Here is a 27,576-nt window from a genome sequence, read left to right on the forward strand (position 1 = left end):
CAATACATAACCATAACCATAACCATAACCAATTAAGACACTTATGAAACCATAAACAACATAACTAGAACAAGCCACCAAACAAACCAACTCATACATATCACAAACTCAAACCATTAACCATCCCTTAACTTTTACCAAAAACCAAAAATGCACAGATCAAATCAAATCAAAAACAAATATCATGTAACAAACATAGGCTTGCATATTACAATGGAAAAATCAACCAACCTGCTGCCTTTGTCTCTTTTTAGTTTGCTGGGGTGCAATAGAACTCCCTTCCCCCTGAAATGAAAAAAAAAAGTTAATGTTAACTTTTTGAAACTCTCTTTGCACACTTAAGACCAAAAACAAACCAAGTACTGTAGTGACTTACTCCTTGTTGTGCAGCAGTTACTTTTTTGGCCTTTGTGATTGGGCAACCCAACCTGTTATGGCCTTGTTTGAAGCAGACTTGGCATGTCGTTGTGTAGGTTCTTGGCATCTTTGATTTATCAATTGGGGCTGGTGGAGGCTGCTTCTTCTCATCAGACTGCTTGGTTCTCTTCATTTTTGGTCTGCCGGCTTGCTTCTTATATGGGGGAGGTGCTATAGGGTAGTCCACTTGGTCCCAATCATCCTCACTAGCAATAGGATGAATAATGGGATTATAGGATTCCATATAAGTACTTGGCATCAAGTAATCATCACAAAAAAGAGCAAGGTCTGCCTTTTTGCTTCTGATGGCACAAATGGCATGGACACAAGGTATTCCACTTATCTGCCACCTCCTACATGTGCAAATGTGAAGCCTTAGGTCCACTGCATGCTTGCTGCTCTTTTCTCCCCCTCCAGTTATTTGGAACTCAAATTCACCAGAGTGATAAACTCTATAACAGCTGCTCCTTTCTGCCACCTTCTCTAATATCTTCCTAATCCTTGGACCAACCATATCAGTCTATCTTTGAGCTGCCACTCTTCTGTTTGCCATCCTTACCATCATATCCATCCTTATCTTCTCCAACATTGTTATAATAGGCTTGTCCCTAGCTGGCAGGATTACTGCATTGAATGACTCACAAAGATTGTTCAACAAAAGGTCACACCTTGAATCATCCCTAAAATAAGCCCTACTCCATTGTTCTGGAGACTTGTCCTGAAACCAAGTCCATGCCACATCATCCAATCCCTTCATCTCATCCATGTGCTTATTGAACCAAACCCTGGTGCTTGATCTAGCTGCATCCCACACTAGTTGCTTCAGCCCTTCACTCGGATGCTTGGCCTTAAAGTTTTTGTATAGGTGCCGGACACAGTGTCTATGTTCCGCCCCAGGAAATAATTCAGCTATGGCCATCCCCAAACCTTTTTGCTTGTCTGTGGTAAATGTGTAAGATGAAGGCCTTTCCATCTTCAGATCCCAAGCCAAGTACTCCAAAAACCATCTCCAAGTGTCTCTATTTTCAACTTCAGTAATTGCCCAAGCAATGGGGAACATACCATTGTTCCCATCAACACCAACAACACTAAGTAGTTGACCAGGGTGCTGACCTTTAATATGGCAGCCATCTAATCCAATCAAAGGTCTACAACCCTCAATCCACCTTTTCTTGCAAGCTGCCAGGCAGATATAGAGCCTATGAAACCTCCTCACCTCACCTACCATCTCTGTCTTTATCTGAACTGTAGACCCTGGGTTGCTCCTTAGCAACTCCTTCTTGTAACTTGTCAACATATTGTACTACTGTATGTAATGCCCATCATTCATCCTTTGGCCTTTGCTCTCCCTCTTGCAATTTTTTGCATGCTTACATCAACATTGAAATTCTTTTGGATATGGTTCTGCATCCCCTTCCTGGACCACTCCTCATCCACCAACAAGTCTTCTTGTACTTCCTTTGCTATTCTGTGGTATGTTAGATGATGACTCTCTGTAAGGCTTGCACACTTATGCTCAGGTTTCAATGTCTTGATGACAAGAGTGCTTGGACCAAGTTCTGCAATATTGCTAGCATAAAACCAAAATGGGCAGGCCAACTGACATTTAACCTCAATCTTGTGTCTGCTATTCTTTTGAAACCAAAATCCTCTTCTGGTCACCAGCTCACACTCTCTAACTGCTTCCTTAAGTACCTCAGAGTTTGCAAAAACATGGCCAACCACAAACTTTGGGTTCTTCAAATCTACCCTTCTATTCCAAGACTTCAACTTAATTCCTCTCCAAGTGGGGAAGGCAAGTGGATTACCTTCTTCATCTTCTTCACTTCCAGAACTATTCAAACTCTCAAGCTCATCTGTCCCTCCACCGTCATCACTGCATTCCCCTCCGAAGCCCATTTCTTCAAACTCTTCCACAACTCTCGGATTGGACACATTTTGTTCAAACTGGACATTATCTTCAGAATCAACAGGATCGTAGTCTGAGTCAATGTAAAAATCAGAACCTCCTGAACTTGAGTCACTGTCCTCTTCAAACTCATAGACCTTCTCCCCTTTGCTTCTGGTCTTATACCTTGCCTCCTTTATTTGTCTCCCCTTCTTTTTGGATGCAGCTCCTCCAGCAACCTTCTTGCCTTTCTTTTCGGATGCAGCTGGTTCAGCAACCTTCTTGCCCTTCTTTTTGGATGCAGTTGGTTCAGCAACCTTCTTGGCCTTCTCAACCTCACTAAACCTCCTATTCTTGCTCCCCTGTTTACCACCTACTTCTCTTCTTGGTTCAACTGCTTGTTGAACTGGTTCAGGCCTTGGTTCAGCTGCTTCTTGAACTGGTTCAGGCCTTACTTCAACTGGTTCTTCAACTGCAGGCCTTGCTTCAGCCGCTTGTTCAGTTAGGTGAGCTTCGGCTGCTTGTTCAGTTGGGTGAGCTTCAACTTCAATTGGCCTTTGCTCTGCCTGATCTTGGACCACTTCTGTAGCTTCAACCTTAGTTGGTTCAAATTGAGATGCTTGAGCAGCTTCCACACTTGACTCCTTTGCTAGATCTGTTTCTTCAGGTGGCCCTTTAGAAAACTTCAGTTTCTTACCCTCTCACGGCCTCTTCACTACATGTTTCTCCCTAGGGCTACTAATGAATGTGCTGTAAAATCCACTAAATACCCCTGAATACCCCTTCAGACCCTCCTTCTTGCCCATTGTTACAATTCTGCCCTTACCCCATGTGACTTCCATCTCCTTGACTAGTAAACAAATCGGGCACCAAGTCACTAAGACCATTAAAGGTACTTTGACTTGCCTGCTGCTCCTCCACCCTGCCATCCACATCACTATCTGAGTCTAAATTGATGATACCATCTACCCCTTCCATCGACCTGCTTCTTTCACCAACCACATTAACTCTACTAGAACCAGAACCCCCCACAATTAGCCTATTTAGTTTACTTCCAAAAATGTTGGCATCTTGTTCTGCCTTTGCTTTCTCTGCTGCTGTCATCCTATTAAGAGGATTCTCCCAATCTGGATCAACAAGTCTTAAATCATCCTCTTCAGCCTCCTTTTTTCTCCTCCTACCACCACCAGTTATGAAGACACTAATCTGCCTTGTCTTCAGCGGAATAAGCCATTTCGAGTGCATCAGCATCATTCCTTATCGGCATCCAACCCTCATCGCAGAGTGTCCTAGGCATCTTGAAGTAGTATGATATAGGCTTCTCCCTGTATCCTAGATCCCATGCTATGTTCCTAAACTCTGTCCATGCAATCTTATTTGGGTCTAGACCATCTAGCCAAATTCTCCCACCATCCTTGTTGAACCTAGCTACTTTGTACTTCTTCCTACCATCAAGCATCTTGTCAAGATAACCACCATGGTGTATAAATCCTCTGGAACTGAAAACCAAATAAAAAAGCAGAAAGCTAAAAAATCCACTTCTAATCGAAACAAATGCATACTTAAAGCCTAACCCTTGCATATTGGCAGAAAACCCAGAAATAGCTCATCTATAAATGCCTATAATTTCACAGTTCATGTAATTAGAAGATTAAAAAACTGTTCTGGAAATTCAAACTTCAAGATTCCAATGCAAAATGACAAATAGAGGGAATAGAGTACATGGACCACTCCCAATTTGAAGTTTAAAAATTCACCCCCAAATCCCGAAACCCTAAAAAACCATTTCATCTTAATCAAAACCCTAATCTGGACTCAGATTCTCTGTAAAACACGTTTTTTACCAGGTCCGACATTGTTCTGTCAAGGAAGGGGATGAAAGTGAGACTTACTATCTTTGCGTCTCGGTCCAGATTCTCTGAAAAACCTCCACATCTTCGCCATCGATCACTTTTTGTCGGGAATCCAATGGAAACGAATCCTTTCCAGCCTGGTTGATTCACTTTTGTCGACTTTTGGGTTTGGGAGGAGTGGGAGTTCGGGTATGATTTAGGTCGACTTCTGTGTGCAAGTGTACTTGGTTTGGAGGGAATCGAAGTTTTCATCGAGTTTTGGGACTAATGTGAGTAAAAAGTCCATTTAGCCCTATTTTTGGGGGTCACGAGCGTCACACGTGACTCGAACTGACGGACCCGTGACGGAAAGTCCCCGTAGGTACTACGTTGACAACAAATTAGAAGTCCAAGTATCACTTTGATACATTTGAAAGTTCAGGTATCATTTTGACAGTCCTCGGAGTGTCCAGACACTATCTGTGCATTTTTCCCTTTTTTTTTTCTCCTCTTCTCAATGTACTTTGACACATAGTATCAGAGGTAATTGGATCCCGCTCCTTTGATGGTATTTACTACGGTTGACCAGCGTCGACTATTTTGTCCATTTGTCGGAAACTCCAATTTGCTCAATTTTCCACAATTTTTTTCTTGATTTCCACAATTCCGCTTATTTCATACACAATAAATACAGCTCTAGACACTTTATCATGCCATGTTCTATGCGTTCCCTTACAGTATATTTGCAAGCAATGATTTATCTTCTATAAAGGTCTCTGTTTTTTTATCTGCTTGATGTTATTGACTTACTAGATCTGTTTTCAGCTCTGCATGTGTGTATTATGTGCAGAGGAGCAATTTTATGAAAACTTAATATGTTCTCTGTAATTTAGGAAAACTTTAATTGAGGCATAATCGTAATTAGGTCAGCTCTTGCTATGGATTTATTTTGCAAGTTGTTTGATTGGTAATTTGAGGCAGCCTGAAGAATTACTGGAACTGCGTCAATTCTTTGTATTGAATAATTGTATTTATAATACAACCAGGCTGCTGTATACCAAACGTAGTACAATTAGAACTCTAAGATTACAAACATCTATCAACAACTAAAAGATAATTATGCCAGCTAGCTTAGACTTATCAACACAATAGGACGTTATCACATCCACAACAGAGGATAAGGACAAGTTAGTTAACACCCCCTGCAAACTGGGCGGCCTTTGGCAGACAAGTTTGGACAAGAGAAGCTGATGTCGTGGTTTGTGTAAAGCCTTAGTGAGCAGATCAGCGGGTTGATCAACAGAGGGTACAAAAAGAACACGATGACTGCCCAATGCAACACGTTCGCGAACAAAATGGTAATCAAGCTCTATGTGACGAGTGCGGGCATGGAGGACAGGATTAGCAGCCATATAAGTTGCACTGAGGTTGTCGCAATGGAGAACAGTGGAAAAGACTAGCGGTTGTCACAGTTCATAAAAAAGATAAGAAAGCCATGTAGTTTCAGCACAAGCGTGAGCAAGAGAACGATACTCGGATTCAGTGCTAGAGCGAGACATAGTTGGCTGCTTTTTAGAACACCAAGAAACAAGATTGGGACCCAAGTAAAGAAGATATCCTGTGGTAGAGCACCGTGAGTCTGGACAGCCAGCCCAATCGGCATCGGAGAAAGCATGAATTGTAGGAGTACGGATAAAAGGCCGAAGTAGAGTGCCATATTCCAAAGTACCTTTCAAGTATCGAAGAATCCACTTAACAGCGACCATGTGAGGTTGTCGTGGAGCACTCATAAATTGAGCAACTTGATTAACAGCATAGGTGAGATCAGGTCGAGTGAGAGCAAGATACTGAAGACAGCCAACCAAACAACAGTACTCAGAAGGATTAGATAGAAGCTCACCTCCAATAGCAGATAACACAGCTTTGGTAGCAAGAGGTGTGGAGCAAGGCTGGCATTCAATCATGTTGCTGCGACGAAGAAGATCAATGGCATATTTTGTCTGCGAGATATGTAACCCATGAGAGGAAGAACGAACTTCTAAACCCAGAAAATTACTTAGGGCACCCAAGTCTTTGATGTCAAATTCACGCCCCAAAGCTTGAATAAAAGAGCCAAGATGAGAAGGGCTACTACCAGTGACAACTATGTCGTCAACATACAGAAGCAATAAGATGGTATGAGTAGGGCACCGATAAATAAATAAGGAAGAATCAGTCTTGCTTTGAGTGAATCCAAACCGTATAAGAAATGAGCTAAAGCGATGAAACCAAGCACGGGGAGCTTGTTTGAGCCCATATAAAGCCTTGTGCAGCTTACAGACATAGTGAGGACGAAGAGGATCAACAAAGCCAGGAGGTTGAGACATAAATACCTCTTCTTGAAGGAAACCATGTAAAAATGCGTTCTTAACATCCAATTGACGCATAGACCAGCCCTTGGAGACGGCAAGACTCAACACGGTACGAATTGTAGCAGGCTTCACTACTGGGCTAAAGGTTTCATCGTAGTCAACACCTGGTTGTTGATGAAAACCCTTGGCAACGAGTCTTGCTTTGTAATGTTCAATGCTGCCATCAGACTTGTGTTTGATCTGAAACACCCACTTACACCCAACTGTGTTTTGAGAGGAAGATGGAGGCACAAGAGACCATGTATGATTCTTAAGGAGAGCATTAAATTCTTCCACCATAGCTTGTCGCCACTCAGGATGACGGATAGCTTGGGAATAACAAGTAGGTTCTGAAGGGAAGGAAGAAAGAGCTGCAGTAAGAGCGTGAGAGAGTGGATATTGCACAGTCCCATCTGTGCAAATAAGAGGACGACTTATTCCACCCTTGAGGCGAGTAACCATCTGATGACCAGGAGGGTCGATAGGGGGTGGTGGGAAGGTAGGGGAAGGTGCAGTAGGTGCTTCAGGTGTAGGAGGTGGAGGTGGAGAGGCTGGAGGAGAAAGCGGGACAGGTGCCACATGGGGAGGAGGGGAAGGATTAATAGGGAATAATTCCAATTCCACAGTGGGTAGAGTAGGAATGGTTGACTGAGAATGAGCAAATGGAAAATGAGTCTCATTAAAGATCACATGACGGGAAATATAAACTTTGCCAGAACTTGGATCCAGACACCTGTAACCTTTATGTTGCAAGCTGTAACCCAAAAACACACATTCTACAAAACGGGACATTAATTTGTTAGTAACATAAGCCCCAAGATGAGGAAAACAGGCACAACCAAAGGTACGTAAATGAGAAAAATTAGGCGGACGTTGAAATAAAACAGAGAAAGGAGATGACCACTTTAAGAGAGGTGTGGGAAGTAAATTTATGAGATAAACAGAGGTAAGAGCAGCCTCAACCCATAAATTAAGAGGAGCATGAGAGGAAGAAAGGAGAGTACGTGTCATGTCGGCAATGTGGCGATGCTTGCGTTCAGCAAGACCATTTTGTTGAGGTGTATGTGGACAAGATAGACGATGTTGAATACCTAACGAACGACATAAATTCGAGAAATTATGGTTAACATATTCAGTACCACCATCACTCTGAAAATAGTTAAGAGAAGTGTTAAAAATATTTTTTACCATAGCAAGAAAAGTTTGAAAATGAGTAAATATATAACTATCAGGAAGAAAAACGAAACCAACAAAATTATCTCGAGTAAATTTTGCCACAGATAAGAGATTTTTGGTAAGAAAGGGCATATGGAGAGCATGACGTAAGAGAAAGGAATGAGAACCGAGAGACAGAGGAATAGTACCAGTTTGGGCTATGTTAAGAGAGTCACCGTTACCAACTATAACAGAGGTGTTACCATTATAAGGTGTTGGGTTTTGAAGAGCAGAAGAAGTTCCAGTCATATGATGGGTGGCACCAGTGTCAGGATACCAAGCTGGGTCATGATATTGCACGATATGAGTGCCAGCAAAAGGTGGTGCAAGAGAATCAGGACCAGCATAGTGATGAGAACAATTGGCAGCAGCATGTTGATTGGTGGAGCATGTGGGACACCATGGGGAGGGTGGAGCACCTAAGACACCAGGCCCAGAATTCCAATTGTTGTTACGGGTAAGAGGAGCACGGATAGGAGGCCAGGTGCCAGTATGAGGAGGAGCAGACCAAAGATTGGGATGAGAGGCAGAATTGTTCCAACGACCTCGGTTATGCCAATTACCACGACCAGGACGACCTCCACGGTTACGAGGTGACCCACGAAAAGAACCACGAGTAGAGGGATGAAAAGAGAGCTGAGAAGCACGAGGTGGAGCAGAGGAGGACTGAGTTGCTAACAAAGCCGTAGAGGTGGAGTTGTCATGGAAAGAACGGGTTGTTTGAGACTCAAATGAAAGAAGGCGAGAGCGAAGCTCTGTAAAGGCCGGTAGTGGTGGAAAATTGAGGATAGCAGTGACTAACATAGCATAGTCAGGACCTAGACCATGCAAGATAGCAGTGACGAGATCATTGTTGGAGACGGGCTCATTTATGGCAGCCATAGAGTCAGAAAGAGACTTGGCGTGCTGGAGATATTCAGATACGGTTTTGGAACCTTTGTGCATGTCAAGGAGTTGGAAGCGAAGATTAGCAGCATTAGCTACATTTTGTTGAGCAGAGTGTTGTTGCAAGCAGTCCCATATAGCTTTGGAGGTGTCATGACCAACTGTCACAGAGAGAATTGGTTCAGATAGAGTGGTCGTGAGATAACTGACCACAAGTTGATCCTCTTGAAACCACTTGCTATAAGCAGGGTTGGGTTGAGGGGGAGCATTTCCAACGGCAGGAAGAGTGGGAGATGGAGCAATGCAGGAACCGTCAACGTATTTGAAGAGGTTATGGCCATTTAGGAAAGGACGCATTTGGCGGAGCCAGAGTAAGTAGTTGGTTTCGGGGAGTTTGAGGAAGTGAGCAACATTAGGACCAGGGAGGGAGGAGTTTTCAGAAGTCATGGTGGTGAAAGTAGGGGAAAAAAAAAGAAGAACCTCGTTTAGAAGTTGGCAGGCTCTAATACCATGAAGAATTACTGGAACTGCGTCAATTCTTTGTATTGAATAATTGTATTTATAATACAACCAGGCTGCTGTATACCAAACGTAGTACAATTAGAACTCTAAGATTACAAACATATATCTATCAACAACTAAAAGATAATTATGCCAGCTAGCTTAGACTTATCAACACAATAGGACGTTATCACATCCACAACAGAGGATAAGGACAAGTTAGTTAACACAGCCTTTTTGTAACTGAAGTGTCTAAAAGTTTTTGTTGAGTGTATTTGATTTTCTTCCAACAGTTACTCCCATTTGGATTCAGTTGGCATGCCAAGTTTCCGAAATGGGTGCAATTTTGCAGCTGGAGGGGCTACTACACTTCCAGCAACTGCAACAACTGTCTGCCCCTTTTCATTTGGGATTCAGGTCTCTCAGTTTTCGCAATTCAAAGCCCAGGCTCTTCAATTGCTAGCTGCTAAAGGTACATATGGTCATGAGTTTTCTTGAGCACTAGAGCTTTGTTTCTTGAGCACTTGGCTCTTCCAGTTACTGACAATATGATCAAGTAAAATAACTAACTAGAGCATTTTTTGTACAGAATATGTATTTCAATCCATATAGATTGCATATTAGCTAGCTGTTTTCGATATATTAGGATATATATAGCAACCAATTATATAAGTATCAGTGCAGCTTAGAAACGAATATGCATATGATTGTAGAATAAGCCTTGGCTATCTAGCTATTCTTCGTATACGCGCTGACCTTTAAGTAACCTTAGTAAAGGAGGAATATGAGGACGAACTCTGGTCTGCTAACTCCTTCAGATCACCTGAGGTACTGCGTAGGGTTGTTGCAAGCGTGAGATTTTACACATCCATAGTAAGCTACCTGTTTAATATACAACCATCTCTACTTTGCGTGTTGACTTTCTGTTTAGATTTAGATGCCTTCTTTCCGTGCTCAGCAGCAACTTTTTCCTATTTGCTTTGCTTGCTTCTGTTTCTTAACTCAGTTTTATTACTCATGCCTGCACGGACTTTGGCATACATTATTGGTAACTTTGCATTTGTAGCTCTCTTTGGTTTTGATTTTGATTTTTTTTTTTTTGGTGCACTGCTGAAGATGTTGGATTTGAATCATTTGTGTTAGTGAATATCGATGTCAAAGTCTCTACCTTGCTTGCTCCTTGAAGATTTTCTGTCTTGCGTATCATCTGATTTGAACTTCTATCTCCTTTTTTGTGACTTTAATTAGGTCTGCATCGATTATGTTTTCATATTGATCACTGATCATTATGTCTCATGTAAATGATTTGTAAAAGAACTAAGCCCTGAGCCAACATGCCTGTATGCATTCTTCCTCACAACTATTAAGAGTAATATCACTAGATGATGCAATACAAACAAACTTAGATAAACTTCAAGAACTTCAAACATTCATCCAGATTCCACTACTTTCAATTCAATTCATGTCTGTTTATAGTTGTCATTCTGTTTGTTTTTGGTAATACCTTATATCAAATTCTTAATCTCAACAAAGCTCATAGAACCTTAAACTACATTCATGCTGATATGTGAACCTGTCATTTCAATATTAAGCTATTTACACATGCATTTTATCCTTTACTCCCGTCCCATATTGATGTCATTATTTCTGACATCCAGCGACAGCTCCTCAAATGAGATGCCAAACAAGCTGTTTCCTGCCGCCAATTAGGCAACTGACATGACAGAATCAACCGAGGACACTTCTGAGGAGTTAATGTAAAGTAGTTGGTTCTAACTGCAAACATATAAAATTTTTGCTCGAGTCTAATCATATTTTGCTAAAGTAGTTGGTTAGCATCTCTTATTTTGAAATTCGTAAATACACATCTGGTCAAGATACCAGATTTTGGAATCTGTAACACGATACTATCTTCCATTATATAATACATCTAATGTTTGTAATTGCTGTCTTACAATGCATAAATGATATAGCCGCAGCAATCCGCGGGCATCAACTATAGTTTGCTATTCTAATTTCTAAGTACCAATAAATATTGTTAATGTGTTGGAGAATATGAGGCTCTTATACCCTGCAGTCATGCAATCATGCAATCGTCCAAGTGATGATGTAGAACTTTTATTTAGATATTCATTCAAATCGATAAGGATACTAAAGACCAACTGTTAAGGTTTACGCAAAATGGCATTCCGATGTATTGTAATTAGGTAAAATTATACTTAAATTATTGTCTAATTAGACGTGATGACTTTAGGTTTTGCTTGCAAAATGAAGTAACAATGAACTAAAATCTGTCAGTTTGGTGAGATTATGACCATTGCCATCTAAATATGAAATTCGGTGCTCGCTAATTATAATAAATAAAGGAACGGTCTCATTAGGCAATTAATATTCTAATGTTCTTCATTATTTTGTAATAATGTGATGAAAAGTTCTATGATACATTAATGCATAGATTCATCAAATAACAGAGGTAGATTGATCTATGTATTAATTAGTAAACCAGCTTGACTTGATCTGAAATTAGTTTATATCTGAATCGAGATAGTTTACCTGTACTTTAAACTAGTCTACTTAATATATAATGTATCGATACATTATGTGATTGTGTTTCTAGCGAAAATTCAATATTTTGAAGTCTTAAAACTTTATATGTAAGAGTCGTTAGATCATTGATTGCAGTAGTGTGTACCGCATGCATAATGAGCTAATTCAATGAGACAGCTGTTTGAGCCCAAAATAAATATTTTTCCCGACATGGGGGACTCGACGAAATCTAGGCCAATATCGGTGGCCCAAGCTATTTATTTTCGACAAGTTCGGAATATATCGTTTGGAGGTTAAATAAGGCCTACTTAGAGATCAAGCAATCCTGAGGCGAATCGTGATATTCATGGATTTACTAGTAATTATCAAGAGATTTGATAATTAATAGTGGCTACGAAGATGGAAAGATCTTTGCATTAAAGATGGCATCGTGGTTGTATTTGGCTAGGATTCTAATGGACATATTTGGCAAAAGATAATCAAGGAAAGAGGAGGACGTGATGCATGCATGGCACAAGAATCAAGGCTACACATACATATATATTGCAATTAAGGCATAACCATGCTTGATGGCAATCAACAGAAGATTTGTATACAGGTTAATTATGCAAGCTGCATGCATGAGTACGTGGGCTATATATATATATTGCATGGGTGGTTGCATGGCAGATGGACAATTAAGGAGTCCCCGCGACGAGTGCTCGCGACGATATATATATAATTAATGCATATCCTACAGTTCGCATCCGAGATGATTACGTCCAGAACTCCAGAAGGTAATTAACCTTGCCTAAAAGATTGCTACGACAGAGTCAATTTATTATTGCTTACGATAATATCAAAACTATTAAGAGTTTTGATTTGATTCAAGGCCAATAACTGTGGCCTAAAATATAGTATTTCATTCCTATTTGGAAGGAGAATCTGCAGTAGCCTATATATAGAGGCTAAAGACGATACAGAAAACCTCCTCTCTCGAATCAATCAATCCCAGCGATTACAAAGCCTCCCCGGAGCAAACCTTCAACCTTGTTGAAACCCGGTGACCGCCCGCCAGTCCTAGTCTCCTCGCGAGCCGACTGCCAGTACTACTGCCACCGATACAACCAGCGAAGTAAGGGTAACGCCCTCGCAACCCAGCGAAGCTAAAGTCACGCTTTAGCAAACCCGTGCTTTCTCAGAACTTCCCAGTGATTGCTCTGCTCAACCTACAACTTTGAGTATCGATACGGTGAACGCAAAGAGATCACAACCAAAGTCCTTATCCGTAAGGCAAAAGTCCTTTCCCGAAAGGCAAGAAAGAACCCTGTGACGAGGTTGGTGCTCTCCTCGTCCACAGCGCTTGAAGAAGAAGTCAGGTCAAGGGACTACCCCAACGACTGCACCCCGCGGTGCTGGCACGCCTGCGCAATCACACGCTCAAAAGAGACTGTTTGCACACCAACTGGTTTTGGAGCCAAACAACAGCGATTGTAGACGTGCTTCTTTGTATCTCTAGGTACTTGTGTAGTAGTATATGTCAACACAAAAGATAAACAAAAACTCTGTCAGTGAGTCGGAGAGTATTCATTATCAGCAACATGCAAACCGTACGATTGTGGAGGACGTAGTACGGTGAAGGACGGTGGTGCAATATTTGCAGGTGATGGATCAAATTATCCAGAAATCGACTGCCTGCATTTCAATTTCAATGTTTTTCCTGAACAAGCTAGCGAGCTTGATACAGCTGTTTCACTTTTGGAAACTATTTTGACTAAAAATAGTGAAGTCGGTTTGACCGGTTGACCTCATCAGACCAAATTAATTAGCTTCGGTCACATTGTCGTAGACGTATATAATAATTATTTCATTTTTGATTCGTAATAATAAGATATTAGTCATGCTTACAGCATACACGTGTGTGTACCTATACAATTTGGATTCATCTTAAAAAAAAAAAAAAACCTATACAATTTGGATAGATGTTAGTCTTCCCATCTTGAATCCAAATCATGAGTTCCCTTACCCTTTTGAGTACTATTCTAGTCTCATTTCAATTTTATTTGATAAAACATATCTTCTTGTCAAAGGTTCTAAAAAATGCTAGACGCTAGTCGGGCGGTGACCCAGGGACTAGTGCCTAGGGGCCTAGGCGGGGACTAGGCGGTTTTTTTTTTTAATTTTTAAATTATTTTAATGACATATAATAATATAAATGACAATATTTAAAGTCTAAAAATTAATTATAAATATAAAAATAGTCAAAATATAGAATAAATTAGGGTTTATGACCGCCTAGGCTCCGCCTAGAACCGCCTAGCCCGCCTAGTCCCCGCCTAGCACCACCGCCTAGCCCGCCTAGTAGCCCAGCGCCTAAGGGAAACGCCTAGGCCAAAATCGGAGCGGTTCCTTGCCGCGTAGCGCCTAGGCGGCCGCCTAGGCCGTTTTTTAGAACATTGCTTCTTGTATATGCAACTTAATGATTAAATTTGATTTTGTTTACAAAAATAATTATTAAATAAAATTTTATAAATATATAATAGTTGCGATCAAAATTACACATAAAGTGATAAAGAGAAAGAAAGAGAAGTGTGTATATTTTGACAGATAAAGTAATTAATTAACAAGGAGTTATTCTGCTAAGTACTGTGAATATAATGGTAGTACATAGATAAAAGCATTATATACGAATTTTCTAAATTAATTATTGGTAGATGAATAATTCAGTATCATGTAATATGTATTCAATAGCTAAAAATGACCATAAGGACAGCGAATGGAGGGTGAATGATCCTATATTCATATTGGACTGGTTTATATTATGCGATAGCTAAATGATTATCGTTATCCCTAGCTTCTCCTAAGGCAGCACAGTAATAGATTCGTGTGTGCGTAAATATGTACTTAAAAACCACGTGGCATGATGTGATTGCTTCTTTCAAAATCTAGGAACAATTCATGCACATGTCAAAATTGCCAGCATCTTCCGACTTAAACGTAACTACGTGGAAGCGCACTCCACCTCCTCTAATAATAATGCTATAATAATCACCGATACATACAAAAACATACATATATAACCACTCAAGACGCTTCACAAATTCTTACTGAAGCCCTTTCGTTCCCACACACTGAATCTCCTCTCTTCTTCCTCAGAATCAAACCCCGTACATGACCCAAGAAATTAATCAAACCCTCCGGGCAGATATGGAAGAAGTACACGAGCCTGCGCCCAAGTACAGAGGCGTACGCAAGCGAAAATGGGGTAAATGGGTGTCCGAAATCCGGGAACCGGGAAAGAAAACCCGGATATGGCTAGGAAGCTACGAGGCCCCCGAAATGGCGGCCGCGGCCTACGATGCGGCGTTGCACCTCAGAGGACCAGGGGTGTCGCTTAACTTTCCTGAAATGGTTGATAGTCTTCCGAGGCCGGCGAGTTCGAGTCCCTCGGACGTGCAGTTGGCGGCTCAAGAGGCGGCAGTGAGGTTTAGGAGACTGCCAATGGGGTCATTTTTTGACGGAGGTGGCTGGTGGCTCCAGTGGTGGCGCGGTTTCAGAGACGGTGGGACTGTCTCCTAGTCAAATTCAGGCGATTAATGAGTCGCCATTGGACTCGCCTATGATGTGGATGCAGTACATGTACATGTCTCATCGTGATGAGGCTTTGTTTTTTGGGGAGGACATGCCATCGTCTATGGGTTTCTAACTTTTTATGATGATCATGATGATGATGGTTTGCAGCATCAGTCCATTTGGGACTCCTAGTTTATTACTTTACATGTATAAATGACGATGTAGTAACTAGCCAATTAACTAGCTACAATATATTCAACAGATTCATTCAGAACATAGACAAAATAATATTATATATCTATGTTATAGTTGTGTAGTCCTCAATCAATTGATGGTAGTTTCTAGGATTTCCAATTCGTAAGCGCAATTTGATCCAATCCAAGAATTTAGGAGAGGTTAATTTGCAGCTTCTCATCATGATCGAGTTGGTGAAAACTAGACACAGATGGTGTTTGGAAGCAAGAATGACGCTCTTAAGGTACATTATTATGGAGTTTATAAAGATCTTAGAGCAGACGTTTTAGACGTTTTTTGGTTTTCCCTTACTAGATATTATTAGTTTTATTGACGTAGAGGTGAAGGATGTGATTATGAGAATTGAACTTGCTTGGTTTCAAAGGTGGAAACATATGACAAGAATTCAACTCCTCGCTTCTTCGATTTCAATTTTATTTGTTACATATCCTCATTTAGTGCCCATTGGTGGAGAGGAGTAGTTGTCCATATCAAATTTTTATTATTTTTCACATATCTTTTAAGAGGGAACCTAGTGACTGATTTATTAGCCGATTTTAAATTTTAGATGACAAGTTTCCCTTGGTGGCCGTTGTTAAGATGAAGGTTAATGATGAGAGCAAAGGTGAAAGCAAGCGTGAGGATGGTTTTATCACATCATCTCACAGATTCTGTGCTTAACAGCTCGAGCAACACTGTTGCACGTGGTCTTGGTGAGCTTAACCGCATCACAACCATCTCTGTCACATCAGAAGCATGACTCAGCGTCTCTTTGACCAAATTTGGTGAGTTGCATGAGAATTCAATCCTGACCGCTCCATGTCATCCACATGTCATGATCTTGTTAGCTGATTAGAAGAATCCAGATTACTTAGTTTGTTAATTCTGTTTACTTGCCTGTATAAATAGCTAGCATCGGTTTTCATTGTGGAGTTGAGATCATTTTGTAGAAAGTTACTCGTATCAAATATCATTTGCTTCTCTCTTTTCTCTCTGTGAGCTTCGTCTTCCTCAGGTTAGGGTTTTATCTTTTCGCCATTGTTGCTTAGCTCCAAGCTTATATGATATATACATGAATTTTAGCAGCCGTGACTTATCTTCATATCAATTTTCAGTCATCACTATTTTCAGTCATCACTATTGTATATTTTGATCGGCAATGTCAGCCCACCTCTTTCTCTATTGGCATATATGGTTTCATATTTTGCATTGGAGAATATGGTGGGTTGCATGTTTGTCTCGCCTTCTCCTAGTCTCCTACATTTTCAATGGGATATGGTTTATATATGTCCCCCTAGTATTTGTATATATTCTCTCCCTCGCACCGTCCAGGTTTGGTAGGAAACAAAAAGAAAAAATCCAAGACATCCACGCTAAGCCATATCTCATCTGCAATATGATTCACAATCTCCTTCTCATTGCCGACTGCATATCCCAAAATAGCCGTGTACACACCCCTTTTAAAGGAAACATTTCTTTCCAACTAACTTACACAACCTTTGGAGAAAAAGTATTCCCATGCCAAACCCCTTAAGCTAGAATAGATCAACATGTAGTCAGATAAACATGCAACAAATGCAATCGGAACGTAGTATCGATATATATAAAGCAAAGGGAAAGATTAGCAATGTTAAGTCTGTTAATATAGTAGACCTTACCAAGTTAGCTTGTCAGGTCCTTACATTACCAGCAATGAGAACACGTATAGGGGGATTAAATCTTTAATTCTTACCCCAGAGTTCATTAGGTTTCAATTTCTTTGCCAACTGAAAAATTTCAATGTCCTTAAGAAACAGGCATATTGGGCACATTCTTTAAATTGGTCCTTCGGTGCCCTCAGTTCAACTTATTCACATTGGTCAAGTTGGATGCAAGCAAAAACAACACATGACAATAACACAATAATTTAACGAGGTTCGGCCAAATTGCCTACATCCTCGGGCGACCATGATAATGATGATTCGACTAATAAAAAAGGTTACAATCATAAACCACTCTAGGTAATCTCACTCCTCTCAACCCCTCTCAATAGAGAGCCCCAATTACACCCAAGAAAAACCTCACAAGCATTCCTCTCAAAGTAAAATCTCTTAGGGAAGCATCTCTCTCTAAATAATCTGTAGGTTCTTCACAATCCTAGTACTACTAGAACAAGTCCCCTCTTCTTGTGAAAGAAGAAACCGAAACCTTGCAGCCTTTGTGACTTCAGCTTACTGTTCCTTTGCTGATGAAGCCCGTGTCATGCTGTTCTTCCTCTCAGTTGTGATCCTCTCCTGAATTTGAGCCGCAACCCTCATTGAACATCCCCTACGTTTGTCCTCTGGTTGAATTTGAATAAGCTCAGTTTGGGTCACATCCACTCTTCCCCTCTCTTCCATGCTGCAAAAAGTTTCAGTCCCAATAGGATAAAAAAATCAATGGAAATCATATACTGAATTAATCTAGTGACATTAATTTGAATATGAAAACGAGCTTGCAAGTGGAAATTCAAATGTTCAAATGCGATATTACCTAGTTTAGGTAAGCCTCATCCGCTGATCAAATGGATCAAAGAGTACAAGACAGTTCTCCTTTGCTAGTGCATCACTGCTTCAGACAAGTCCTACATAAAATGCATGTGTTGATCAAGATGAAATTCATTGTTAAGCGATCAGCATCTTTCAAATTAAGTTGCACTATAAATTCAAAGATACAATAGACACGAGTTTTCTCCCAAGTTAGGTTCATGATCAAGTTGCAAATATGAGAGTTCATTAAATTGTTCACACATGGAAACCTTCATATCTTAATAGTACAACTGTGCATTATAAAAGGAGAGCTTATCAGTTTTAAACTCTCATTACCTATATTTCTGGCAGAATTGTGAAAAGCAAATCAATAGTCAAATGGATGCGACGATCCAAGACAATTTCAGAAATGGTGTATCACTGCTTGACAATTCTCCTGCATAGAGTATGTTGATCAGGACAGGATTCATTTCTCAAGTTACAGTTATGTATGGACAATTGAAGAAATCAGAAACCAGCATATGTAGTCTTAGGATTGCAGTAAGAAGGTGCAACGTTAACATTATTTCATAATATTTGCTCAAACCTTTGTTTCTCTGTTACCTTTGCTCCATTTGTAAAACCTCATTAATCAGCTCCCAACTGGACAACTATTCAGAATCAGTTATGCTCAGTTTAGCCTGTACATAAATCTTGGTAAGATTTTATACTACATAACACAAGTTCGAAATTCTTGTTTGGAAAGATGCATATAAGTGATATAACTAAAGTTTGATCATACCGGAGGTTCACCATGTCTTGGGATATATCCAGCAACTGAAAACTTGAGGCAGGGTTGAACACCCAGGTAAATCTCTAATACCACCTACATTGGTCAGTCGATTAATAGATTCCAGAACGCAGCTCATTGAGCAATCAGGATTTCACCATGTCCAAGCTGTTTTGAGCCGCAACCCTCATTGAGCATCCCCCACATCATTTGTCCTTTGGTTGAATTTGAATCAGCTCAGTTTGGGTCACATCCACTCTTCCCCTCTCTTCCATCATCCATGCTGTGAAAAGTTTCAGCCCCAATAGGATAAGATCCATGGAAATCATATACTGAATTAATCTAGTGACATCAATTTGAATATGAAAACTAGCTGGCAAGTGGAAATTCAAACCTACAATTGAGATATTACCTTGTTTAGGTAAGCTTCATCCACTGATCAAATGGATGAAAGGATACTAGACAGTTCTCCTGGCCAGTGCGTCACTGCTTCAGACAAGTCCTGTATTGATCAAGATGAAATTCAATTTTTCTAGTTAAGTAATTAGTAATCAGCATCTTTCAAATTAGGTTGCGCTATAAATTCAAAGATACAATAAGACACGAGTTTTCTCCCAAATTAGGTACATCAAGTTACAAATATGAGAGTTCATTAAATTGTTCACATATGGAAACCTTCATATCTTAATATGCATGGTACAACTGTGCATTATAAAAGGAGCATTTATCAGTTTTAAACTCTCATTACTTTTACTTGTGGCAGAATTGTAAAAAGCACATGAATAGTCAAATGGATGCGATGGTGCAAGACAATTTCCGAAATGGTGTATCACTGCTTGAGAATCCTCTTACATAGAATATGTTGATCAGGACAGAATGCATTTCTCATTATAGTTAAATTTATGCATGGACAGTTGAAGAAATCAGAAATTAACCAGCATATGTAGTCATAGGATTGCAGTAAGAAGGTGCAACGTTAACATTATTTCATAATATTAGCTCAAACCTTAGTTTCTCTGTTACCTTTGCTCCATTTGTAGAACCTCATCAATCAGCTCCAAGTGGACCACTTCAAAATTTAATTTCGTTCTGAGTCAGTAATGCTTCACCTTAGCCTGTACATAAATCTTGGTAAGATTTTATTCTAAAAGAAAATGAAGCCTATACTAAATAACAGACGTTTAGTAGAGACAAACTGATATATTACCTATATTTAGGCAGAATCATGAAAAGCACATCAATCAGTCAAAATGATATATTACCTACATAAGTTTTTGTAAGATTTGATTCTACAAAAAAATGAATTTTATACTAACAGAAGTCTGAAACTCTAGTACCTGAGTGTCATCATGTCTTGGGCAATCTATTGGAGGCTGTTCAAACCTGCAATATATCAGTACTCACGGATAAACAAAGTTTGCTCTGTAGGTCGCAATTAAAAAACTAAACATGGTCGCAATTAATTACATACCAGAATATCTGAATGCTGTCACTATTCAGTATCTATTTTTCTTCCTTTGGAAATGGTTCCACTAATTTTGACGTTTGGGATGCGAGAGATGAACTCGTCAGGAAGGCTGGCAGCAAGGCTCTCACAATTTTCGATGAGAAGATTCTGCAGTGGTGCATTTTGCAGGAGGAAGTCTGGCAGTCGTTTTAGTTTAGGACAATCCACAATATGCAAGGAAGAAAGGCGTGGCATTATTGAAATTGATTTCATTTGGGAATTAGAAGAATCTCCTGCCTTTCCACCTAATTCCCACTTTTCTAAACTCCACAATCCGCCAAGAAAGAGTGTTTCCAAACTTGGGAAGGATGATGATGATGATGTTTCTTCTTCTACTCCGTAAAATTCAGCTCCGATCTCTTCCAGATGAAACATGGTAATTAGCTTTACTACTTTAAGAGACGGTAGTTTCCCGAGAGGAGGCAAAACAGAGGAGCCGCTTTCACAAAGATGAAAGACTGTCAATCTGCTTAAATACGACGTCATCATCCAATTGGGCCAGATGGAGCCATAGTACCACCAAATTACCAAAGAGTCCAAATTTTCATGTGGTCGCGAGGCATTCATTACTCCAGCTTCTGCGTCGATGTCGAGTCGGGCATTCTGATAAGCAAGTTCTAAATGAGAAAGATGTACTTTTTGACTCAATTCTGCTTTCTCGACCTCACTTGCAGCATTTTCCCCAAACCTGTCAAAACGGATGTTAAGACGGCGAAGCTGATTCATCATTCTCAGATCTCCTAATGTCAATGCTTCGGCATCTTCACTACAATAAACAGATGGGCTCCCGTCTAGTGTTCGCAAATTCCTTAGACGCCTAATCCCTTTCGGTAAGTAATTCAGCCTATAATCAACATGAAGGTGCTTCAAGTTAATCAACTTCCCCATATTGTCGGGCAACTCTTCAAGGTACTGGCAGTCATCAAGCCTCAAAGATTGCAAATTGTACAAGTTACACACGTTGGCGGGTAATCTCCTCAAATTATCATTACCAGACACATCAAGATATCTCAAATGTATCAAATCACCAATCTCTTCTGGCAATTGCTCGATGCCGTTGTGACTCAAATTCAAGGTCCTTAGGCATTTCAAGTGTGCAACCAAATCTGAGTCTATGGCAGTAATTCTTGAACCAAAAGTTGCCAGGGTACGCAAAATTTTGCTATTCGCTAATTTTGATATCAAAGATGGAAATGGACCCTCGGGTGCTGACATTAAGCTCAAATGGCGAATCCTATCATTTGCACTCGATGTCTCTGTTCCATCGGTACCCGTAGCCTCCATAGTAAGACACTCATTCTGGGTAAGATATTGTACAAAATCATGCACAGTATCATGCATTTTGCAGCCTATAATTTCTTTGGTAAGTGCATTTTGACTGAAATCTTGAAAGAAACATCGCATTACTAACTTGGTAAAAACTTCTCTACCTTGTGTTGCCTCTTCTCTGTTTTTTCCAATATTCAGATAGCCTTGTGACATCCACTGCTCGATAAGAATTTCTTTGTTGAACTCAAAATCTTTGGGATAAGTAGCACAATACAGAAGACAACTCTTAATCTCCGGAGCCAAATCATAATAACTCAGTAATAATGGTCGAAAAACTTTTTCTTCAACCACTTTTACCTTCCATATCTCACTATAGAGAACTTCTTCCCATTCTCTAATTGTCAGCTTATGCAATAGGAGACTACCTAAAGTCTTCAGAACAAGAGGCAAACCGTCACATTTTCTAACAATTTTCTCAGCAATATCTCCAAACACCTTGTTGGACTTATCTTGTTCCCTATCCAGAAATGCAATACTATTGAATAGGTCCAAAGAATCTAAATCACTCAACTTCCCCAAAGTGATCATGTCACCGGTTGCTCTCATCATTTGAGCAACCTCCTGCTTTCGAGTGGTCACCAGAATTCTACTGCCTTTAGCACAGCTTTGCATTAGTACTGGTAACCTTAAACTCTCCCACTCTGTTTGGTCTTCCGTCCACACATCATCTAGAACAAGAAGAATCTTCTTGTCCTTGATATGTTTTTCGACGTTTTCTAATAATTTCTCCAACAAATTTGAACTATCTTGAGATTTTATTCCACTGACATGTTCAAGGATTTCTTTTGCAATCTTTATGACATCAAAAGGGTCTGAGACACAAACCCATGCTTTGATACCAAAATGGGCTTGAACTCGTGCATCATTATAGACTAATTGGGTAAGACTTGTTTTCCCCACTCCCCCCATCCCTACAACGGGGATGACAAGGCCGGGCCTCGTCTTCCTTAACAGCTCACTCACCAACCTCTCCTTTTCAACTTCTCGCCCATATATGGTCGATATATCGACGAAAGATGAAGTTATAGGCCGTGGATTAGGTTGTTCAACATTAACTACAGCAGCAGGCATGGTGGATTGCAAGCTAAACTTGTTTTTGTCAACGTAAATCTGAGTTAACTCTTCATTCAGATCTTTTATTGCACTACCAATCTTGTAACGATGAGTTACCTCATTCAATTGGGCAAGACAGAAGCAATTGGAACGAAATGAGAAACGTACCTCCACATCAGAACCTTGTGTTTCTTGTTTCTCATCAGCTTCTCGTTTCCCAGTCTCAGTGTTCCAAGCGTCGAGCACGTCATCCATCTTGTACGACACGTCTTTGAGCTGATCCAACCAGTCTCTCACAGCGGGATCCGACACTTGCTTCTTCTCAGCATCGTCAAGCACATTCTGGATAAGTTTGAGGGTGCTTCTGAACTTGTTAACGTCCTTCTTAGCATTCAAAATCAGTTTCACCCCTTCACTAGTCTGGTGGAAAACTACTGAACCCAATTGTTCAACAAGGAGGTTGACGAGTGCCTCGGCCATTTCTTGAACGAGTTAGAGATTGATTCATGCACGATTAGTGGAAACAGCGAAAGCAAGCTAGGGTAAAGCTATATATCTCCTTTCTTCTACCCAGTTCGTTAATATAGGGACACCATCACTTTGTCATCTCTATGACTTTATGGCTCCACAGTGCGTACGCAGTTAATTACTATCACGAATCGTATTTACCATCGCAACCATGCATATTGAATTCAATTGATTCCCCAGTAATGTTGTAAAAGTGAATGCATGTCGTGCTAATTCTATAGCTTTGCCCCCAACAAAATATATGGCCCTAGGCCCGCAGCTATTCTAGTGCGGCACCACTTTTAATTATAGCAACTGTCACTCTCCAGCTGTACCTCACTAACTAGATGAATTCAATTTTCCGGTCTCAATGGATCATTTGGAATGATCAGAGAAACTGAACAACAGAAACCAATTGCAAGAGGGTAAACGAATCATGTATACCCAACATGTAGCGCCTAGGCAAGGGCAACTGGGTTAAAATTCTTTTGGACAATAATTTGATGGTGGATCTATTCAGACCTCCCAATTTACTATTTAGACATCTCTTTATTTTTTTGCCACTGAACTTCCTAATTTACTCCTATTTTTTATCTATTTACATCTCTGTTATATATGCGATGTTCCAATAATAAAAGAAAAAAAAAATTTGCACCTCCAAACTCCAGTTAGCTTTCATGATCAACACGGAGCACACCCAAAAAAAAAAAAAAATCTTTTAAGATTAACGATTTCTTTGTTTTTGGTAATTACGATCGACTAATTTGAACTCTCAATTTCAAACCCCATTTTGTGTTCTTCAAACAATTTGGCATTACTTGATGCAGTTGAAGTTGGATTTCCATTGGAGCAATTTAAAGAACCTTATAATTCTTGATTGCCCAACTAGGTTTGATGAATCTTGGTCAATCCTTTTTGGGATGAGAGAAAAGTCAGTGAAAGTAAGTCTTGACTCTGTTTTTGCTTTCTGATTTCAAAGATATATTGACATTGAAATTGCATAAATTTAAATTCAAAGATTTTAAATATCATCTAATCTATAATTTATAGAATATAATAATAAACTTGAGATGAAACAACGAAGATGTCTCAAGCTCCTGGAGCTAGTGACAACCAATTAGGAGATGGGTACATGAAGGAATATGAGGAAGAGGGAAAGGAGAATAGAGAGAGGATTACAATAGAGAGTTGGAGAGAAAGAGAGATGTCTACTGCTTAGATCATATGATACATGTTTTTCTTTTTTTGTTTTCCAGTTTTGATCAAAACATGTTTCTTCCTCTTCTTAATCTTTGATTAGATGGTGATTTCAAATAAATAAGATGGAGTAGTTATTTCAAAGTTTGAATTTTAACTTTCTAAATTTTGTGGATAGGGATAGAATTGGAGAGAGAACTGTAAGATGTAAGAGGAGAGTTGCAGCTCCCACGATGTAGATGCAGGTTTTATTTTTATTTTTTATTTTTATATATTTGTAAAGGGGTAAAATTGGTTTTAAAATTGTGCAAAAAATGAAGGAGGTGCAAATAGCAAATTGGGAGATCCGAATAGAACCACCATAATTTTATGATAATTATTGATATTATCTGAGTTTATTAAATAATAATAATAATAAATAAATAAAAACTAGAGCTAAATTGCAATTGGAAAAAGAAAAAAAAAAAAAAAAAGGTCTGGTTCACCACAATCGGAAAAGAAGCTAGGTTCCTCTTAAAGTGAATCGAATCTTGTACTTTACTCACTGAGCTTATGGTCTTGGCAATTCTATGGCTTTGGCTTCGGTTACGACGACGACCTGACAAGAATATATAGGCCCAGCTGTTCCTAGTGCAGCACCGACTGAATTATAGCAATTGTCACTCTCAATGAAGACACGGTGTATATGATAAGCTGAGTGAGTAAAGTACAAGATTCGTCCCAATGGGTACCTCGATCACTTATTATTGACCTTCACTTTACGAATTACTCCCAGAAAATATTGCAGAAATAGCCCTTTTGCCACGAAAGGACTACAATGCCCTTCAGTTATCATTTATCATTTACCATTTACCATTTCGATTTACTAATTTATGGTTACAGTACTAAACTACAAGTAGCTTAAGAGGAATCAAGGTTCTGGTCCAAGATACAATACCTATTCCCCAGGGAGACTAATTGACAATACGTATCAACAATACAATACCTATTCCCTGTGGAATCAAGGTTCTGGTCCAAGATATCATAAGGCTAGCTGATCAATTTCATTATATTAGCTTCAAGAACATGGGCAAATTTTGTTGCAAATGTCATTGCTAACATTGGTTATTCGCAATAAATTGTTTGCTGGAATCATGCTCTCCCCTTATCTGCTCTACATGCTTATTATTTTGATGTTTAGGGATTGGTTGTTGAAGAGTGACAGGGTCCGCCCCGGATTCCACCCTGGAATCCGAAGTGGCCCCGCGGGACCCACCTTTAAACAAGGTTTACCAAAAAATTCGGCATAACCTCCCTTAAAAATGGGCAACCCAAAACCTGTAGAAATTCAATTTCACTTCTAAACAACCCTCCCAAAAACTTCTGGAGCCACCCTGCTCCCAAAACCGCACAACTCCACAATTTAGAGTATCAAATTATCTAATTAACTCAAATTACAATCAAGTCATAGGTTACAATATTAATTCTAAAATCTCAAGGTTATCAGAGCAGTCTAGAACCAAAAGATTAACGATACACATAGTAGGTTAGCAAGTAACCTACAAGGGATAGATGACAGCGGTGGTGCTAAGCCTCAACTCCTAAAGCCGAACAGCTACACTGCGAACTGGGCATTTGAAACCGAAGGGCCCAGGGGAAAATACAAGAAAAATGTTAGCGTGAGTGGACAAAAATAAATAGTTTTAACCAAAAGGAATTTTATACTTTCCCACATTTGTTTCTTTAAAATTTCCGATGCATGCAATGATTAATGAAAATAAAACAAGAAGAGTTCCGCTCATGAAAACTAACTAGCCCCGCTAGTCACATACGATTTAAAAGAAAAAGTTGGAACTCTGATGCTCAAGGAAAAAATAAGACCAGCCCCGCTGGTTAAACGAAAATCGAGCTAGCCCCGCTAGCCTAAGTAGTAAAGTGAGTAGGGGAAGGCGATAGCCATACGAGTGAGCCTCCCAGGCTCGGGTGATAGCCTCCCAGGCTAAAGTACTCCCATTACTCCCGTAATATACCCTTACGCCACTATGTGTAGCGATAGGATACTGGGCTTCAGAATTACTGTCACAGAGACAGTAACCAGCGCCACAAAGGCGGAGGGCTTCGGTGATTCCATCACCTCGCCACAAAGGCGGAAGATCAATGCTAGCAATGATAAGTCACCCAAAGTATGGCAAAAGAAAATCCGAAAACTGTATAAATCCATAAAACTTTCCCCAATTCTCGTAAATGAATTTCCCACGACGTGTCCCACACGCCAAGATAATCTCATCAACAAAATAAATAGGATAGAAATAGTATTATTCATAAACCGGAACAAAATCAATTTCTAAAATCACCAACAAGGCATTCCCAATGCCAAAACCGAAGTCAATAAATAAATAAATAAATATTAACTTCATCGAATCACATTTCGAAAATCTTTCTAAAAAAAAATCTCATTAATAAAATAAATAGGAGGGAAAAATAAGCATTCCAATGACGTGACCCCGCACGCCATAAAATCTTCAAATAATCATAAATCCAAATCCATTTTCGAAATAACCATATGCTCGAAAAAGTAAATTGATAAATAAATAGAGCATAATCAAGAAATAAATGCATGCATCATTTACTTAAAAACAAAAGTCCACTCACGATATACGGCTAACGTGGTATCCAAGCGTAAGGATCCTCGTCGAGCGATAGGTCGGTATCACGTCCTGTACACAATTATAATCCGTAAACAACAATTTGATAAATATTTACGATAATCAATAATTAATCTCAAAACCCATAACCTCAACTTCTCCAATCCTCTTCCACCCCCAATCAAACTTCACCATTAATATCCATCCGTTGATTAATGTATTCCATATCGGAACAAGGGAAATCTGAAGGTCGGATTCCCACAATTCAACAACCGAAACTCCCAAACTTCGGAAATTCATAATCCATGTCAAACTTCTCCCAAAATTAACCAAAATCACATATTTAACCTCTACAACAATTATAGAATTTAATAAGCTAAAAATTGAAATTAAAAAGAACCCTACGCACCTCCACGCGCAACCTACAGTGACGGCGCGTGGGGCCCACGCGCCGACGGCCACCACCTCTGATGGCCACCAAATTTCGGAAGCAACAACTACTCAACACGCCCAATCTTTTTCTCAACTACAACACAATCTAATTTTACCTTGAAACAGTCGAAATCAACCGGTGAAGAAAACCCAGAAATTCAAGAACCCTAGGTTGTCGATTCTGCCTCTA

General features: G+C 39.8%; 3 protein-coding genes and 1 long non-coding RNA gene across 7 annotated transcripts; 2 read left to right on the forward strand and 2 right to left on the reverse strand.

Annotated features, from left to right (window-relative positions):
- Nucleotides 1-310: 310 nt before the first annotated feature.
- On the reverse strand, nucleotides 311-931 carry LOC121050679. Its single transcript, XM_040511520.1, has one exon. The coding sequence runs from the start codon at nucleotides 929-931 to the stop codon at nucleotides 311-313; it is 621 nt and encodes a 206-aa protein (XP_040367454.1).
- An 8,436-nt stretch (nucleotides 932-9,367) lies between these two features.
- LOC121050357 lies at nucleotides 9,368-11,071 on the forward strand. Its single transcript, XR_005802756.1, has 2 exons — nucleotides 9,368-9,600; nucleotides 10,787-11,071. It is a non-coding gene; the product is annotated as an uncharacterized LOC121050357 (long non-coding RNA).
- A 3,790-nt stretch (nucleotides 11,072-14,861) lies between these two features.
- On the forward strand, nucleotides 14,862-15,233 carry LOC112178206 (ethylene-responsive transcription factor ERF022). The gene has a single exon (XM_024316393.1). The coding sequence runs from the start codon at nucleotides 14,862-14,864 to the stop codon at nucleotides 15,231-15,233; it is 372 nt and encodes a 123-aa protein (XP_024172161.1).
- Nucleotides 15,234-17,349: 2,116 nt separating this feature from the next.
- LOC112180163 (putative disease resistance protein RGA3) lies at nucleotides 17,350-23,158 on the reverse strand. 4 transcript variants are annotated; one of them, XM_040510231.1, is made up of 10 exons: nucleotides 20,209-23,158; nucleotides 20,075-20,120; nucleotides 19,945-19,999; nucleotides 19,761-19,852; nucleotides 19,150-19,239; nucleotides 18,750-19,020; nucleotides 18,572-18,648; nucleotides 18,305-18,404; nucleotides 17,973-18,063; nucleotides 17,350-17,840 (listed from the first exon to the last, which is right to left on the reverse strand). In XM_040510231.1, exon 1 carries the CDS (start codon nucleotides 23,104-23,106, stop codon nucleotides 20,230-20,232), a length of 2,877 nt encoding a protein of 958 aa, XP_040366165.1. In that variant the 5' UTR covers nucleotides 23,107-23,158; the 3' UTR covers nucleotides 17,350-17,840; nucleotides 17,973-18,063; nucleotides 18,305-18,404; nucleotides 18,572-18,648; nucleotides 18,750-19,020; nucleotides 19,150-19,239; nucleotides 19,761-19,852; nucleotides 19,945-19,999; nucleotides 20,075-20,120; nucleotides 20,209-20,229. The 4 variants fall into 4 exon arrangements, with proteins under 4 accessions (XP_040366165.1, XP_040366166.1, XP_024174436.2 ...); XM_040510232.1 differs by lacking the exon at nucleotides 19,945-19,999 and having other exon boundaries at nucleotides 19,761-19,806; XM_024318668.2 differs by lacking the exon at nucleotides 19,945-19,999.
- Nucleotides 23,159-27,576: the final 4,418 nt, after the last annotated feature.

Source organism: Rosa chinensis, chromosome 7 (genome assembly GCF_002994745.2).
Source record: "Rosa chinensis cultivar Old Blush chromosome 7, RchiOBHm-V2, whole genome shotgun sequence".
NCBI lineage: Eukaryota > Viridiplantae > Streptophyta > Magnoliopsida > Rosales > Rosaceae > Rosa > Rosa chinensis.

Excerpts from the sequence above, each read along its gene's own strand:
- LOC121050679 (XM_040511520.1), bottom strand. The coding sequence starts at position 931 with ATGGTTGGTCCAAGGATTAGGAAGATATTAGAGAAGGTGGCAGAAAGG.
- LOC112178206 (XM_024316393.1), top strand. The coding sequence starts at position 14,862 with ATGGAAGAAGTACACGAGCCTGCGCCCAAGTACAGAGGCGTACGCAAG.
- LOC112180163 (XM_040510232.1), bottom strand. The coding sequence starts at position 23,106 with ATGGCCGAGGCACTCGTCAACCTCCTTGTTGAACAATTGGGTTCAGTA.